Source organism: Silene latifolia, chromosome 3, assembly GCF_048544455.1.
Source record: "Silene latifolia isolate original U9 population chromosome 3, ASM4854445v1, whole genome shotgun sequence".
Classification (NCBI taxonomy): Eukaryota; Viridiplantae; Streptophyta; class Magnoliopsida; order Caryophyllales; family Caryophyllaceae; genus Silene; species Silene latifolia.
The window spans coordinates 26428190-26442516 of NC_133528.1; the positions used below are offsets into that span (position 1 = coordinate 26428190).

Sequence of the window (14327 nt, forward strand, 5' to 3'; positions counted from 1 at the left end):
TATCTCGACACAAGTTGGGCCATTGTATCTCTTTAAACGGGTAAACGGAATTAATTAATTGTAATTAAATGAAAAATATTACTCCGTATTATATCAGTGCATATAGGGAGGTAATCTCGTACAACACCTGCCGTTTTTTTGAGGTAATCTCGTACATCTGTCGATTTATAAAAGGGAAGGCAACCGAGTAGCATTACAAATTACAAATCTCCATCAAACCTCCTATCATACAAAGCTAGGGTTTCTTAGTGAAAAATTGCCGGAGGAACCCAGAGGCTCGAAGGCAAGGCGGAATGGCATGTCCTCGTCTCCTCGATCTCTCTTCTATATATATCATTGTATTTTGAAGAGCAACTTCAACTTTTTAAGCAAAATCTTGTCCTGATGAGATATTTCTTCCTGTTATATACAGCAGTTAGTTACAATTAGAACAGGTAGAATGAATATATGAGAGCAGGAATACAATCAATGTGGTAGGTTACTCACCCAGTAATTAGCTTTAAGTGCGTCGATCGATTTCCTCGAGATGCGACTAACTAGCTCATCCGTAATGCTGAAATGTCGTCCGAAAATCTTTTGCTTCTCGTCTGGATTAGTACCTACAATCTGCAAACCATATTTAAACCAATTTTCTTGAGATTCTACACTTGAACAACAGTGGCATAAAGATGGCAACCGCGACAGAGTCAGACAACAAAAAATCAACCCTACTAACAACAGTAAGTAGATTCGATAACACAAGACCCGAAAATCTTACCTTAATGGCTACGGTTTGGCCTTTCTTTGCAATGTCAACCTCTTCATTATTACAATGAATTGACACAATTTGACCAATATCTACAAAATCTTGAGCGCGAACGCAAATGGGAGTGCCTTTCTGAAACGCAAACCATACTCGATGTCAGTAAGAGTATACAGCAACTGATTTAAGGTCTTTATGCAACCAACAGTGGTAAAATAGGTCAGGTATACTCGAAAAAATAAATCATACCTTTACAATACCCTCAAGAACATCCACACCCAATAGAATAGGATCCTTTTTGTTGAATACACCATTAGGCACGATCTTGAGTACGCAAGGAAATACTGCCTCATTGGCCGCGCCTTTCTTCTTTTCCTCTTTGATAGTGTCAATGTATGCCGTAAATTGATCAAACAAGTGATAAATGATATCAGCCATGAAGATCTTAACACCAGTTTTGTCTGCATATTCCCGTGCCTCGGGTGTGGCCTTAACATCAAAGGCCAGAATGGTAGCATACTCTTTCTTCTTCCCGAGCATTACCCCCGCTTTCATAACATCCTTCTTATGAATCGGGCCTATACTTACTGCACTCACAGGGATGCTTACAGCTGGGGATTTCAGAAATGCTAGCAATGCTTCTAAGGATCCCAGGGTTGATGCCTGCACGCAAACCCCCTCACCACTCTTGTCAATCTTGCTCATAACTGAGTCCATGTCTTCCGTGGCCAAACTTATCATCTTTTCAAGATCGTCATCAGCCCCCACAACATATAACCCGGTGCCAGCTATTGCATGCTCAAGACTCTGTTGGAAAACATCATCAAAAAAGTGGGAAAATTCGAGATAGGCCGCGTGTTTGAACATAGATTAGCATGATAATCAGGCACCCCACTTAATTGGGTTTTACCTAAGAGGTCTTAGCCTAGGGGTTAAGACAGAACACTTGAGGACAATAGGCCGCGTGTTTGAACCCAAAAAGAAAACTTAGTTGGGATGTACAACAATTTCCAAATTATACAACATATACCTGTGCAGTTATCTTGATTCCTTGCGCAGCCTTGATCTCCTTATGATGCAGATATGTTCCCTAGAAGTACAGACAACAGAGCATCAGTAAATAGACACTGACAATATCATAAACGCAGTAAAAACTCGAACTACAAACAGATAAAACGGTTTTTAAGCTGGGCTAAAGGCTCTAATGGTGATTGAACTTACCTTGACTCTGAGTTCAGTCATTGGGCGAGGCGTTAAGAGAGCGCGGATAGTGGTAACAATTGGGCCCTGCAAATGATAAATTGGCAAAACTCCATGACAAATATTTTCAAAATTTTTAAACTTGGACTATGTTGGGTAAAAGCAGGCAACAGTAGGTTACCTGCATGCCACAAACAACAATCTGATCTCCTTCACGGAGAACGCCATTTACCAACACAGCATCTATGGTTGTTCCGTGGCCCTCAGTAACCTTAACCTCCAGTACAGTGCACTGAAAAAATAACAACCTCAATAACGAGAAATCGGATTTTCAAGTAGGAGTGAATATTAATGAGACTGAGGAATTATAAAGAATTAAAAACCTGCACTTTGTTGCTGAATGTAAGTTTCTCAATCATTGTCTTTTCCGACCATTTAACTAACAGCAACAAGATATCAGGAATACCTTCTCCACTGTCAGGCGTTGACAACAAAGTATAAGTTAAAACAAAGAATAATCATACTTCTCAAATTAGCTCTCAAACTTGCAGAATTATGGTACCTGATTGCACTAGTAGGTACAATGCTGAAGGTTTCCCCCATTTCTTTGTTTTTGTAATATAATTCAGTATTTAGACCTTGTTCCTTGAACTGTGTAATAATCTACAAGGGGATAACAATTTAATTAACAATGAACATGAATCCAACAATCTATAAAATGGCAAAATAATCTTAGATTAGGGTTCATTACATTGGTGAGCCTCGTATTAAACTCATTTCGTACGTTTTGAGTCTGTTGCTTCATCGCTTTTATGATGGGTGTATTGCGACATGTTTTCCAACCATAAAGCCGATCCACCTATGGATGAGAAGAAGCACAAAAAATTATCATCAATAAAAACAACAATACTCTAAGAGGCAATTGAAGATGCATAGCCCAACTAACACACCTTGTTCAATGCAACAATGAACTCTGTATTTCTCATCTTCAAAAGGTTAAGTGACTCAAGCGTCTGAGGTTCCAAGCCATGCATGATATCCACAACCAAAATAGCAATATCACACAGCCCAGAACCTCGTGAACGCAAGTTAGTAAAAGATTCATGCCCTGGTGTGTCGATAACAAGAAGACCCGGAACATTCAGTCTAGCATCAGCCTTGAGTTCCTTGGTCCTCTCCCTAATGTTAGCAGCAGGAAGGTATGTTGCTCCAATTTGTTGAGTAATACCGCCAGCTTCACCTTGTTGTACATTAGTACCTCTAATGCAATCAAGTAATTTTGTTTTACCGGCGTCAACATGACCCATAATACAACAGATCGGAGACCTTAAGTCACTTTCACTCTTAGTAGTCGGAGCAACTGAAATACCCGTTTCCTCTTTTGCTTGGATTTCCTTACAATTTTCCTTCCCTTGGCTTTCAGGAACCGATAGAACAACCTTTTCGCTTTCTTTCGTAGTTGTTAACTGAGCTAACAACTCAGTCTCTTCATCATCAAATGCCCCCTTTACCGGAAGAGGAATAGCAGTATCGTCCCAACTGTTAGTATCCCAGTCTTGGTCGTTATCTTTTTCTTCTTCTTTTTCATCAGAGCTATTTTCTTGTATGTCGTAACTATCCTCCTCTACATCAATTATTATTGTCCCCACCTCTTCCATCTTCTCCAAGGTTTGAGTCTGAGCCCCATTTGCTTGACCTTGATTTATCTTTCCCTTTTTCGTCTCATAGATAGGACGTTTACTTGGCTGAACACCTTCAGCCGCAGGCAAAGACATTTCACTAGTAGAAAGAAACTGCTTCCTGATGATCTCAAGACGGCGTTGTTCTTCTTTCTGCTTTGCAGTCATTGGCTTACCCTCTTTCCTTTTACGCTGAATCTTTTCTTTCTCCTTTTCCTTCTTCCTACGCTTGGCTTCTTCCTTTTGCCTCTCAATCTCCTCTTGCATACGTCTTTCCTCTTCTTCCTTCCTCAACCTCTCCGCTTCTTCTTTTTTCCTTTTTTCTTCATCTTCCTTACGTTTAGCTAATATTGCATGCATTTTCATCACATGGTTCGGCACTTTCTTTTCAACAACCTTACTCGTATCATTCTTCACTTCCTTTTTTACCTTCTTTTTAGATCCTCGCTCGCCCTGCTTATCCATCTGTATTATTAGCTACCAATTCGCAATTGCAATCCCTGTACAAAATCCAAACATCACACTTGTCAACTTATAAGCTCTTCTGTACTACAAATTCTGATGATCGCCAAAAATTAAACTTCTAATTAACCGTCTTGCACTACTATTGTGCTATAAGGTCTCATCCACGAGCATCATGACCCATTTACGCCAAAAAAAAAGGTCACCCCACAAATCTGTTTTACAATGTCCTTGCGTAAGATGGCCTTATACAAAAATTACCGACTACAATTGCTTCCAAATCATACCGATGAGGTCAAGCAGCGACCTTGCACGATAACTCAATAAACAACTATTGTCTATTAATCGAAAAGCTTGCTCAACCACATCATTCAAGATTTAAAATTCCTATTCATGTGCTTCTTAATGTCACATTGTCATGTAAGTGATGTACTTCCTCTGATCCACTTAATTGTATACGTGTTTCAAAATTCCTCGCATATTTTTGAAAAACCTATACAATACATGTAAAAAGCGGCAGGACCATGATTCAAACTCAGCGGAGGGGCGAGAGGGTAATGGTATAAGGGAAACTCGAATAAAGTTGGAAAATTATAACTAAAAGCTTTGAATTTTTTATCTGCAGAGGGCGCCACTGCTTGTAAAAACGTACACAATCAAGGGGACTATAAAATACAAATTGAATTCCTGTTTGCAAAATACTAATTCCATGAACACTGATTTATCAATTCGAATTATATTTTGCGGTTGAATAAAATAGATACGAACAAAAACTAATATTTATCCAACTCAAATTAAACGTCAAATACAATGGCAGTAACAAACAAACTAATAATCAAAAAAGAAAGAGAAGAAATCCATACGAACAAAAACTTGCCGTCGAATAAAATCAAACCGGGGTGATACAAAGTCACAAACTGTGATAGACGATGATGAAGTTTAGAATTAAAGAGGAAAGAAATATACTCAGTATCTGTATGTTATATAGTTTTGGTTTTATATATGCCTTGTGTGACAAGGGCTTTGTGGGCCTGTTAAACGATTACTTGTTGTCCAAGGTGTTCTTACCTATTTGTAATATTTATCCAACTCACATTAAACTTCCTACCTTCCTATTCTGAACGACTTATATTAAATTTTCTACCCATTTTGGAACACCTAGACCTGTACTAGGGCCGGGCCGGGTCGGGCCTGGCTGGATTGGGATATGCTTGACCTGGGTTGGGCCTTACCAATTTATTTGATTTTATTATTATTTTTGCTAAAATGGCGGGCCGGGCTGGAATTTTAGAACCTGGGTCAGGCTAGAGCCAACGACAGACCAGGCCGGGTCAAACCAGGTTACATAAAATAATGGGCCAAGGCGGGTCGGGTCAACCCGTGCTGATGACCAGCTCTAGGAACAACACACTGGAATGTAAAATGACCTCGTTATCCTTATAATGTGTACTATATTTAATAAGAACGGTTTTTAAATATCTTGTTTAAGGACACACATTAAGAATCCAAATTACAAAAAATTCTCGCACCTATCTCATGAAAAATTGAAGGATGATATCAATTACCATTTTTAATCAAATAATCTTGAATTTATTTCCTCATTTATTTTCTTAATTTGTGTCATTAAAATATATGTTAGAAATTTGTGAAGAGTAATATACCAATCCGCAACAAACAGTAACATCTTGGGGATGTAGCTCAGATGGTAGAGCGCTCGCTTAGCATGCGAGAGGTACGGGGATCGATACCCCGCATCTCCAAATTTACTTTTTTTTTATCTAAAATTAGAGACATAGCCAGCAGCTTCTGTACTGCTTCTTTCAGGGTCAATCTTACTGTAAGCCGCCAAGTGAATTTTAGCATAGCAGCACCTCTGTACTTTTCATCTCCGCTTTTCGGTTTTCCTGGCGTAATCAGTGTAGGTAGCCATTGATCTCTGTTAAGAAAGATGACAACCATCCTTAGCGCTGCTGACTACTGAGCTTTTCATATGCAGATTTTGACATAATATGACTCAGCATAATCTGCATAAAGCCACACATATTGAAACCACATTTCTTTCTAGCTGTTCAGAATCTACCCAATCATGTTACAGAGGACTAGGGGGTATTAGTATAGCATAAACAGATTACGGAGCAATACCATATGCGCACGGATGAATGACACGGCAGTATCTGAGAGAAAGAATATGTATTACAATAACAAAACCCTCTATTTGTTGCAGGTTTACAGTAGATACATCATACATGTGGAGTGCCTAACTGCTAGACCTACAAAATTGACCTGACTAGAATTATTTGTTCGGAAACCCAATTCATTCCGGAACAGAATAATGGAAACACGAATTGTAAGCTGGTGGGGGGGGGGGGGGGGGGGGGTGTTGGGGAAATCAAGCCATTGCTCATTTAAGTCATTAGTCAACTATGCTACGTCCAGTGGTCTTTCTGACACATTTTTCCTTCATAAGTAATCTCAACTTATCAACCTCTTCCCATCTGCCTTCTTCTGCATAGATATTGGATAATAAGACATAGTTACCAGAATTCAATGGCTCAAGACTGATGAGCTCTTTAGCAGCGTATTCTGCAAGTTCCACATCTGAAAAACTGCGCGAAGCACTAAGTAATGAACCCAATAATGCAGCACTCGGTCTCATAGGCATGTTTTTTATCAACTCATATGCCTCCCTAACACAACCACATCGTCCAAGGAGGTCTGCCATGCATCCATAGTGCTCGAGTTTAGGGACGATTTTGTATTTCTCAGTCATTAGCATGAACAAATCTCGACCTTTCTGAAGAAGCCTTGCATGGGAACAACATGTTAGAACCCCAACAAAGCTCGAGTCATTTGGTTTTACACCTCTACTAATCATCTCATTGAAGAAGTCGACCCCAAGCTCTCCCTTCCCATTGAAAGCCAGACCGGATAGCAGGGTGTTCCACGAAATCACATTTTTTCGTGGCATTTCTCTAAAAACTCTATCAGCTGTTTCCAAGTCTCCACATTTGCAATAGAAACTCACTATCGAATTACCCACCGTGACGAAATCTTGAAAAAGCCCACTGGATTGAGCATACGAGTGTAACCATTTCCCGACACTAAACTCACCCAAACGAGCACAAATCGGTAGAACAGTGACCACAGTCGCCTCATCCGGCCTATAAACACCATTAGCTTGCATTTCTTGAAAGAGATCCAACGCCTGGCGATCCCTCCCACACTTCTCTAAATTAGATATCATCGAATTCCAAGACACAATGCTCCGCTCCCTCATCTGCCTAAAAAGACGCAATCCCATATCAACATCCCCAATCTTACAAAACCCACGAACCATCAAGTTCCAAACGATCACATCTCTGTGAGGCATTTCATCGAACACCTTCTTCGCATACCCCATATCCCCACAACCAGCATAAAACTCAACAATCCCAATTCTAACCGAATTACGACGCTCCAAACCAATCTTCATAACATCACAATGAACAAACTTCCCCACCCTTTGATCCCTAATACCACAACAACTCTTAATTAAAGGCGCAAACGTATACTCATTAGGCAAAACCCTTTTATTTTTCATATCAGAAAAGAGAACTAAGGATTTCTCGAAAGGGCCTGAAACGGAATAACCCTTAATCATGGCATTATAAAGGAGAAGATCGGGGAAATGAGCTTGCTGAAATACAAGCTCGGCGTGTCGTAATTTGCCGTTGGCCCGGCAAACTGAGACAAAATGTGAGAGGACTTGGTTGGACTGGTGGAGCTCATGACGGAGGAAATGGGCGTGGATTTCGAGGAGACGGGTTCGGGTTGCGCGGTCGTGGAGGAGAGTGAGGATCCGGCGCTCCACCGTTTTGCTTCCTATGCTCATTTGGGTCGTATTTGTTCCTATTTGTTTTAATGAAATGTTGAGAGTTTTTGGTTGTGAAGAAATACAAGGTGTTGTGTACTATTTGGCGCCAAAGATGTAACCGTCATTTTAAACGGCGGTTAAACTCGAACTTTCAATCATGGTAACTCGGTGATTTACTGATTTTAGTTAGACTATCTACATCAAACTAGTTTTAAACCCGTGTAAATTGCACGGGTATATTTCAAAAGTTGTTATTATAAAACATTGTAAACATGGATTAAGTTTTATTGTAACTATTTATCTCATTTAAAATTACTTATCTTTATAAATAGGCAGTAATGTTTTAAAGTAAAGCAATAAGTCTCCCTAGTTTTTGTTTAATAATTTTAATTAGTCAATCTAATAGTTGAGTTATAAAGAAGATTTTAGATTTTAATTGAAATTTTCAATTAGCTTGTAATTAGTATAAGTGATACATTAGTGTCAATTGGTCGGTAAGTGTTACAGTAAGATACACCCTCTTGTCAGCTAAATTTGAGTTTCTATTCGGTTTGTTACTCAGGCGGCCTTAAAAATGGCCGACTTATATAAGATGAAACAAAATCATTTAGATGTAAATTATCATAGAATTAGTGAAATTACAAATTATTAAACCCATTGTTCATTTAGTTACACCTGTGCACGGGGCAAAATGAATGTTTTGACCCGTACATATCTAAATGTGAAAATTCTGACCAATTTTTATTTAGTATAAATTTTTACTTAGTATACGGAACAAAATAAGAATTGACCCGTGCATATTTAAAGCGATTTAATCATTTCTTAAACATTCAAACTCGTGAAATTATCATATAAAGATAATATTATAAAGTAAATAATAATATTATATATTTCATGAATCTCATTAAAATGTAAGTTACATCATCAATTTTCATGTGTTAAAAATATTACATGAATAATTAATGTTAAATTGATCGTAAAATATATTTACCATACCTAAACAAACAATTACTCCATAAAATAATAACCAAATTAATATTTCCGACCAAAACTTTTACTCCGTAGAAAGTAATAGCCCGTGCAAAAAATAATCGGTTAGTCTCTTTTAAGATGAAGGTATATATCTTAACATTAAAACGGGTGAAATATTATCTTTTTAAGCATAAAAATTGTTACTAATCCCAGTAACATATACTTTTATCTTATCCATATTATATGCCCGTCTTAAATTTGAGATAGATGCACCCGTCATAAATAAAAATTTATGAAAAATAATTCGCAAGATAGGTGAAATTATTTCAGTAATAGGTTTAAACGAATTTCATATTGACGACCCATAAGCTTCATGGCCCGTGTCCGAATAAACCCTATCATACGATTCATATTCACATTTATTCACTTATTTATTCACATATAAAAAATTAAAAACAAACCCTACCCACCCTTTACACTCTTTCTCGCCTCTCACCTGCCATCACTCTTTCACTTCTCTTTCCCACCCTTCATACTCTTTCTCGTCTCTCACCTTATCTTACAAAAATTATACTCCATGAGTCATGACTAATCAGTAATCAGTCTAATCACTACCCTTGAATATGATACTCGTCACATGTATGATTTATTTTTTGTTGTTATTATTTTATCAGTTTAAAGAAATTTTTTAGTCTTATTTTATTGTTTATTCGATATTAGTAAAATGTGTTGCCATTTGAGTTCAATTTTTATTTATTTCAGATTTATTTTATAATTTATTTGTTTTTGCTTTTTTCAAATTTTTTATTCACCAATTTAGACCTAATTAATTAGCTTTTTTTTTTATTTTACTAAAGTATTTCATGCAAATGAAAAGAAGTAGATCTATGAATTTATTAATTTTGTTAAATATTTACTTATATAGAACAATATACTGTTTCGTTTAAATTTTTCATTTATGTTTTTGGTGCAGTATGGTTTTGATTATTTATGAAACATTAGTATTTTTGTCAGTATTTTTCTCAAGATTTTATCATTGCTCGGGTCATTAATCCGTTGATCTTTTTTTTTTGATTTTTTCTATTTTTTGTGACTATATGGTCTATATCAGATCTTTATTTTTCGTCAGTTTGGCATTATTTTCATCTCATTGGCAGGGGTCAATTAATCCTATACAATGAACCATATAGCATTGTTATTTGAGTAAATTTGTGTAATTTATGGATAAAGTAGAAAGCAAACAAATGTTACCCTATTATTTATGATTCTTAAATCAATATTAAATTTGTAAATCTGTCATTAATAAAGAAGCCAACAATGTTCTTTTCATAAAGAAGCCAGCAATGTGTCAAGCAATTCATATGTGAAGAAAATTAAATTCATGAGGGAACGTGGGTTCCATAAATTCAGGAAAAGAAATTAGAGCTTTGAAAAGTTGACTTTTAACCATAGAGCGACACCTCGGCTCTGTGGTTGTTGCTTTAATAGATAGGATGACAGTTAAACTTGAACTCTCAATCATGGTAACTCGGTGATTTACTGATTTTAGTTAGACTATGTACATCAACAATTTTCACAATATAAGTGTCATGATTATTATATTAATATTTTTACCTTTTTTATTCTTCTTTCACTTCAATAATACTACTCGTAGTTTAGACACTTCATCAATAACATTCTTATAACACTTACTTTTCACTATTTCCTATACCTCACCTTTTATATTCTCTTTTATACATTAATATTTAGGGTTATTGCATGAGAATAATCCAAACTAACCCCCTCTTCTCATATCAATCCAAACTAATGTTTAACTGAAAAAAATCCATACTTTGACATCATTTAACTTGTACTAAACTCATGGAAGGTTTCCTTGACTATAATCTTATTTTTTTTGTTTTTTTTTGTTAAGGGAAGACTATAAACCTTAATTAGTCTTTCATTCTATAACAAAAACAAACACTACATATTCATTCCCTTAATCAATCAAAAACCCTAAATTAATTTTCCCCAAATAATTGATTTCTCCCTAAATTAATTTCCCCCCAAATTAATTCCCCAAGTTAATCTAAAAGTTGTTGTTGGCGATGATCAAGTTGATGTTGCTATTGGCAATGCTCTAATTTCCCTCAAACTGGATTGACACCTGCAAATTTCACACTTTTTAGTTGTATGAGTTCATGTGCTAACTTGGGTTGAAGAGATGAAAGAACCCAAATTCACAGCGAGGTACTCAATGATGTTATGGTATGAAGTAGACAAAGCATTGGATAATTTTGACCAATGAAGAAATCTGGTCAACCACCAAACCATGGTCCATAAGTCATAACCCTCCACTAATAAAGCTTGTCAATAATTTGTCATCACATTGAATATGACGTGAATGTACGTCACTATGAGATTAATTAAGTTGAAGATACTTACATTGTTGATAGTAATTAGGTATGACTATGATCTGTATCAATCTACTTTAAAGTTTAGTTAATTAATTACCATTATTTTACCTATGTATTGTTTTAATTCCTTTAACTCCTTAAATGGGAAATTTTTCATGTATGGTTGATCTTCTTGGGAGGTCAGGAAAGCTAGACAAGGTTAACTATTTCATTAAAAAAAGGATTTTCATATTAAGAACTTTAAAGAAGAAGGGATGAATTAGAGTAAGAACGAACAAAACGCGAATGTGAAGAACAAAAAAAAAGGAAGAAATTGAGTTGGTTATTGAAATGAGAGTCTCTCTCTAGTTTTCTCTCCCCTTCTCTCTAAAAAACAAAACCCTAAATCTTCCCCTTTTGCTGTCGCCGTTCTCCTCCTTCCTCCCACCGCCACCCATCAACCCCCTACCATGTCGCTGGGGATGGGGTCTCTCAAGACCTTTCTCCGGCGACCTGTCTCCTCTCTTCTGATTAACCCTCTTCCCCTTTCTTACCCACACCCGGTTCTGGATCGTACGGGTCTGCCCGTTCTTCTCGGTCTGCGTGGTGTATGTGGGCTGTTCGGGTCTTATCGGACGAGTTTGTTGAGGTGGTATGGCAGGGTGGTGCTTGGATCTGGCGGTGTTGTGGGTTGGTAGGGAGGCGGTGGCTTCCGTTTTTTTTCTTGTGTTCCGCTTTGTTTCCTTTATGTTTTTGTTTAATTTCCGCTTTCGTTTTTGTTTCGTCTCTCTTTCTGAGGGCTCTGTCCCCGTCTATCGGTGGTGTCCTTCTTTCAGTTTGAGAGCTTTCGTTTTCTGGTTCGTTTGCAGTTTTCTAATAAGTCAGCAGAAGATCAGCGTTGTTATAGATCGTTATATGGTTTTACATCTTTTGCCCGATTCATGGCTACAATCAATCACGTTAGAAGAAATGGATACTCGTCAAGGAAGATTCGGAGACCCTCTTATGGATGAAAGCCTTTTGCGGCGAATCGATGATAGAGACTCTGTTGCAGTGTTTCATTCTTTGAACAAGAATTTATTTCCTATGGTTGTAATCGATTTGTATCCGATTGAGCTTGGCATATGTTGTAGATGTCGTATGACTTTTTATTGATGATAATGATCTTTTCTCAAAAAAAAAACAAAAAAAAAGGAAGAAATTGAAGAGACACTGAAGAAGGAAGAAGAAGAAAGAAAGAATCACAAATGAAGAAATGTAGAAGACGGCGGAAAAATAGAAAAGAAGGGACCCAAAGCATGACCTGTTGGAAAATAGGCAGTATCAGGTAAAATATAGAGGTGGATTAGTATAAGATAAATGAAGGAATAGTTTGGATTTTTCTCAGTTAAACATTAATTTGGATTAATATGAGAAGAGAGGACTTAGGTTGGATTATTCCCGTGAAATAACCTTAATATTTATTCTAATGACTACTATTAAAATATAAATTATTTTGTTACTTTATAACCCACAAAATTTAAAAATACTGTAAAAAAATTTTTTTTTTTTAAAAAATCTTAATAATTCATAAAACTTTAAAAATACAATACGAGTACATTAATAATAACAAAAAAAAGAGGCAAAACTAATACATTTCTTAAAATAAAAATACAATATTAATTACCACTACCAAATTTTTGCCATATATGCTCGATCAAATCGCGTTTAAGAGAATTATGAGTTTCTCTATTTTGAAGTCGTGATTGATTGTTCATACAAGTTAATAGACTTGCAATTCGTTGAGTTGAATATGTGGATGGTTGACTATTATCGTCATCAATATCTTCCCCATCAAAGTCGGAACTATCATATTGGTTAAGATATTATGTATCTCGTTCGTCCTCTACTATCATATTATGCATTATTATATACATGCCATAATGATTTACCCATGAGATTCGGATCCCAAACTAGACTTGGTTTTTTGATAAATGCAAATCGAGCTTGTAATACACCATATGCACGTTCCACATCTTTTCGGACAACTTCTTGATGTTGCGCGAACAATTTGTGCTTTTGAAGTACCGGAGTACGAATTGACTTAACAAAAGAAGCCAATGCTGGATATATATATCATCAGTAAGATAATATCCCATATTATACTGATTACCATTCACATAATAGTTAACTTCTGGAGCACGCCCCTCTAAGATGTCGTCAAAAACGGGAGAACAGTGAAGTACATTTATATCATTCAGTGAACCCGGTGTTCCAAAAAATGCGTGCCAAATCCATACATCATAGCTTACAACGACTTCTAAAATAACACCATCACCCTTGCCCACAAAGCCTACCCTTTTGATTATTCCCTTTAATCTCATCACAACTATAATAGGACCATAATTTCATAAGAACCATATCCTCCTCAACACTCCATAAACTAGGGGTAGATTGTTTTCTAGATTTTTTTTTTGCTTTTCTTGATTCTCTTGAAATAAATTTCATGAGATATTTTGAGAAACTTGAACATTTTGAAAATTTGATTGATCTTGGGAGGTTGGATAAAATTGAGGGTTGTGATAATATGGGGGAGTTGGAAAATTATGTGCATTTAGATTAATTTGAGAGTTTACAGTATAATTTTGGTAATTTGTAAAATCAAAATCAAAACTTTGTGAGTTTTGATTTTGTGGAGAATTTGAGGTAATTCAAAATTAGGGTCATTAAGATTCATAATTATTGAAACGGAAAATTCACGTGGTACCCTCGAAATTTTTCATTTTGCACGTGGTATCCAACTTTTTAAGTTTGTGTACATAATACCCTCCATGTTTAAATTTCATGCACCACATGTCATTTTTGTCGCTATAAAAAAACTCAATTGCGCATAATTCATAGACCGAAATTCAGAATCGGCCAATTTTTTTCCCTAAAATAATTATCTCGTCATAATCTACGATTTGAGGAAAAAAAATGTCGACTGATATTTTATAGGATTTTTTTTAACGAAAATCTCAAATCAACCATATCTTCGATCTTAAATTCCGTGGACAATGGGGCCC

General features: G+C 36.3%; 2 protein-coding genes and 1 non-coding gene across 5 annotated transcripts; 1 reads left to right on the forward strand and 2 right to left on the reverse strand.

The window, feature by feature from the left end:
- Positions 1-31: 31 nt before the first annotated feature.
- Positions 32-5058, reverse strand: LOC141647437 (eukaryotic translation initiation factor 5B-like). 3 transcript variants are annotated; one of them, XM_074455611.1, is made up of 12 exons: positions 4947-5054; positions 2893-4121; positions 2694-2801; positions 2505-2605; positions 2326-2416; positions 2124-2234; positions 1964-2029; positions 1773-1832; positions 992-1549; positions 758-877; positions 487-606; positions 32-399 (listed from the first exon to the last, which is right to left on the reverse strand). In XM_074455611.1, exons 2-12 carry the CDS (start codon positions 4084-4086, stop codon positions 334-336), a joined length of 2595 nt encoding a protein of 864 aa, XP_074311712.1. In that variant the 5' UTR covers positions 4087-4121; positions 4947-5054; the 3' UTR covers positions 32-333. The 3 variants fall into 3 exon arrangements, with proteins under 3 accessions (XP_074311712.1, XP_074311714.1, XP_074311715.1); XM_074455613.1 differs by having other exon boundaries at positions 42-399; positions 4961-5058; XM_074455614.1 differs by having other exon boundaries at positions 134-399; positions 4951-5026.
- A 712-nt stretch (positions 5059-5770) lies between these two features.
- On the forward strand, positions 5771-5843 carry TRNAA-AGC (transfer RNA alanine (anticodon AGC)). Its single transcript has one exon. It is a non-coding gene; the product is annotated as a tRNA-Ala (tRNA).
- Positions 5844-6471: 628 nt separating this feature from the next.
- LOC141647438 (pentatricopeptide repeat-containing protein At1g09190) lies at positions 6472-8034 on the reverse strand. Its single transcript, XM_074455615.1, has one exon. The coding sequence runs from the start codon at positions 7952-7954 to the stop codon at positions 6497-6499; it is 1458 nt and encodes a 485-aa protein (XP_074311716.1). The 5' UTR covers positions 7955-8034; the 3' UTR covers positions 6472-6496.
- Between the last annotated feature and the right edge of the window lie 6293 nt (positions 8035-14327).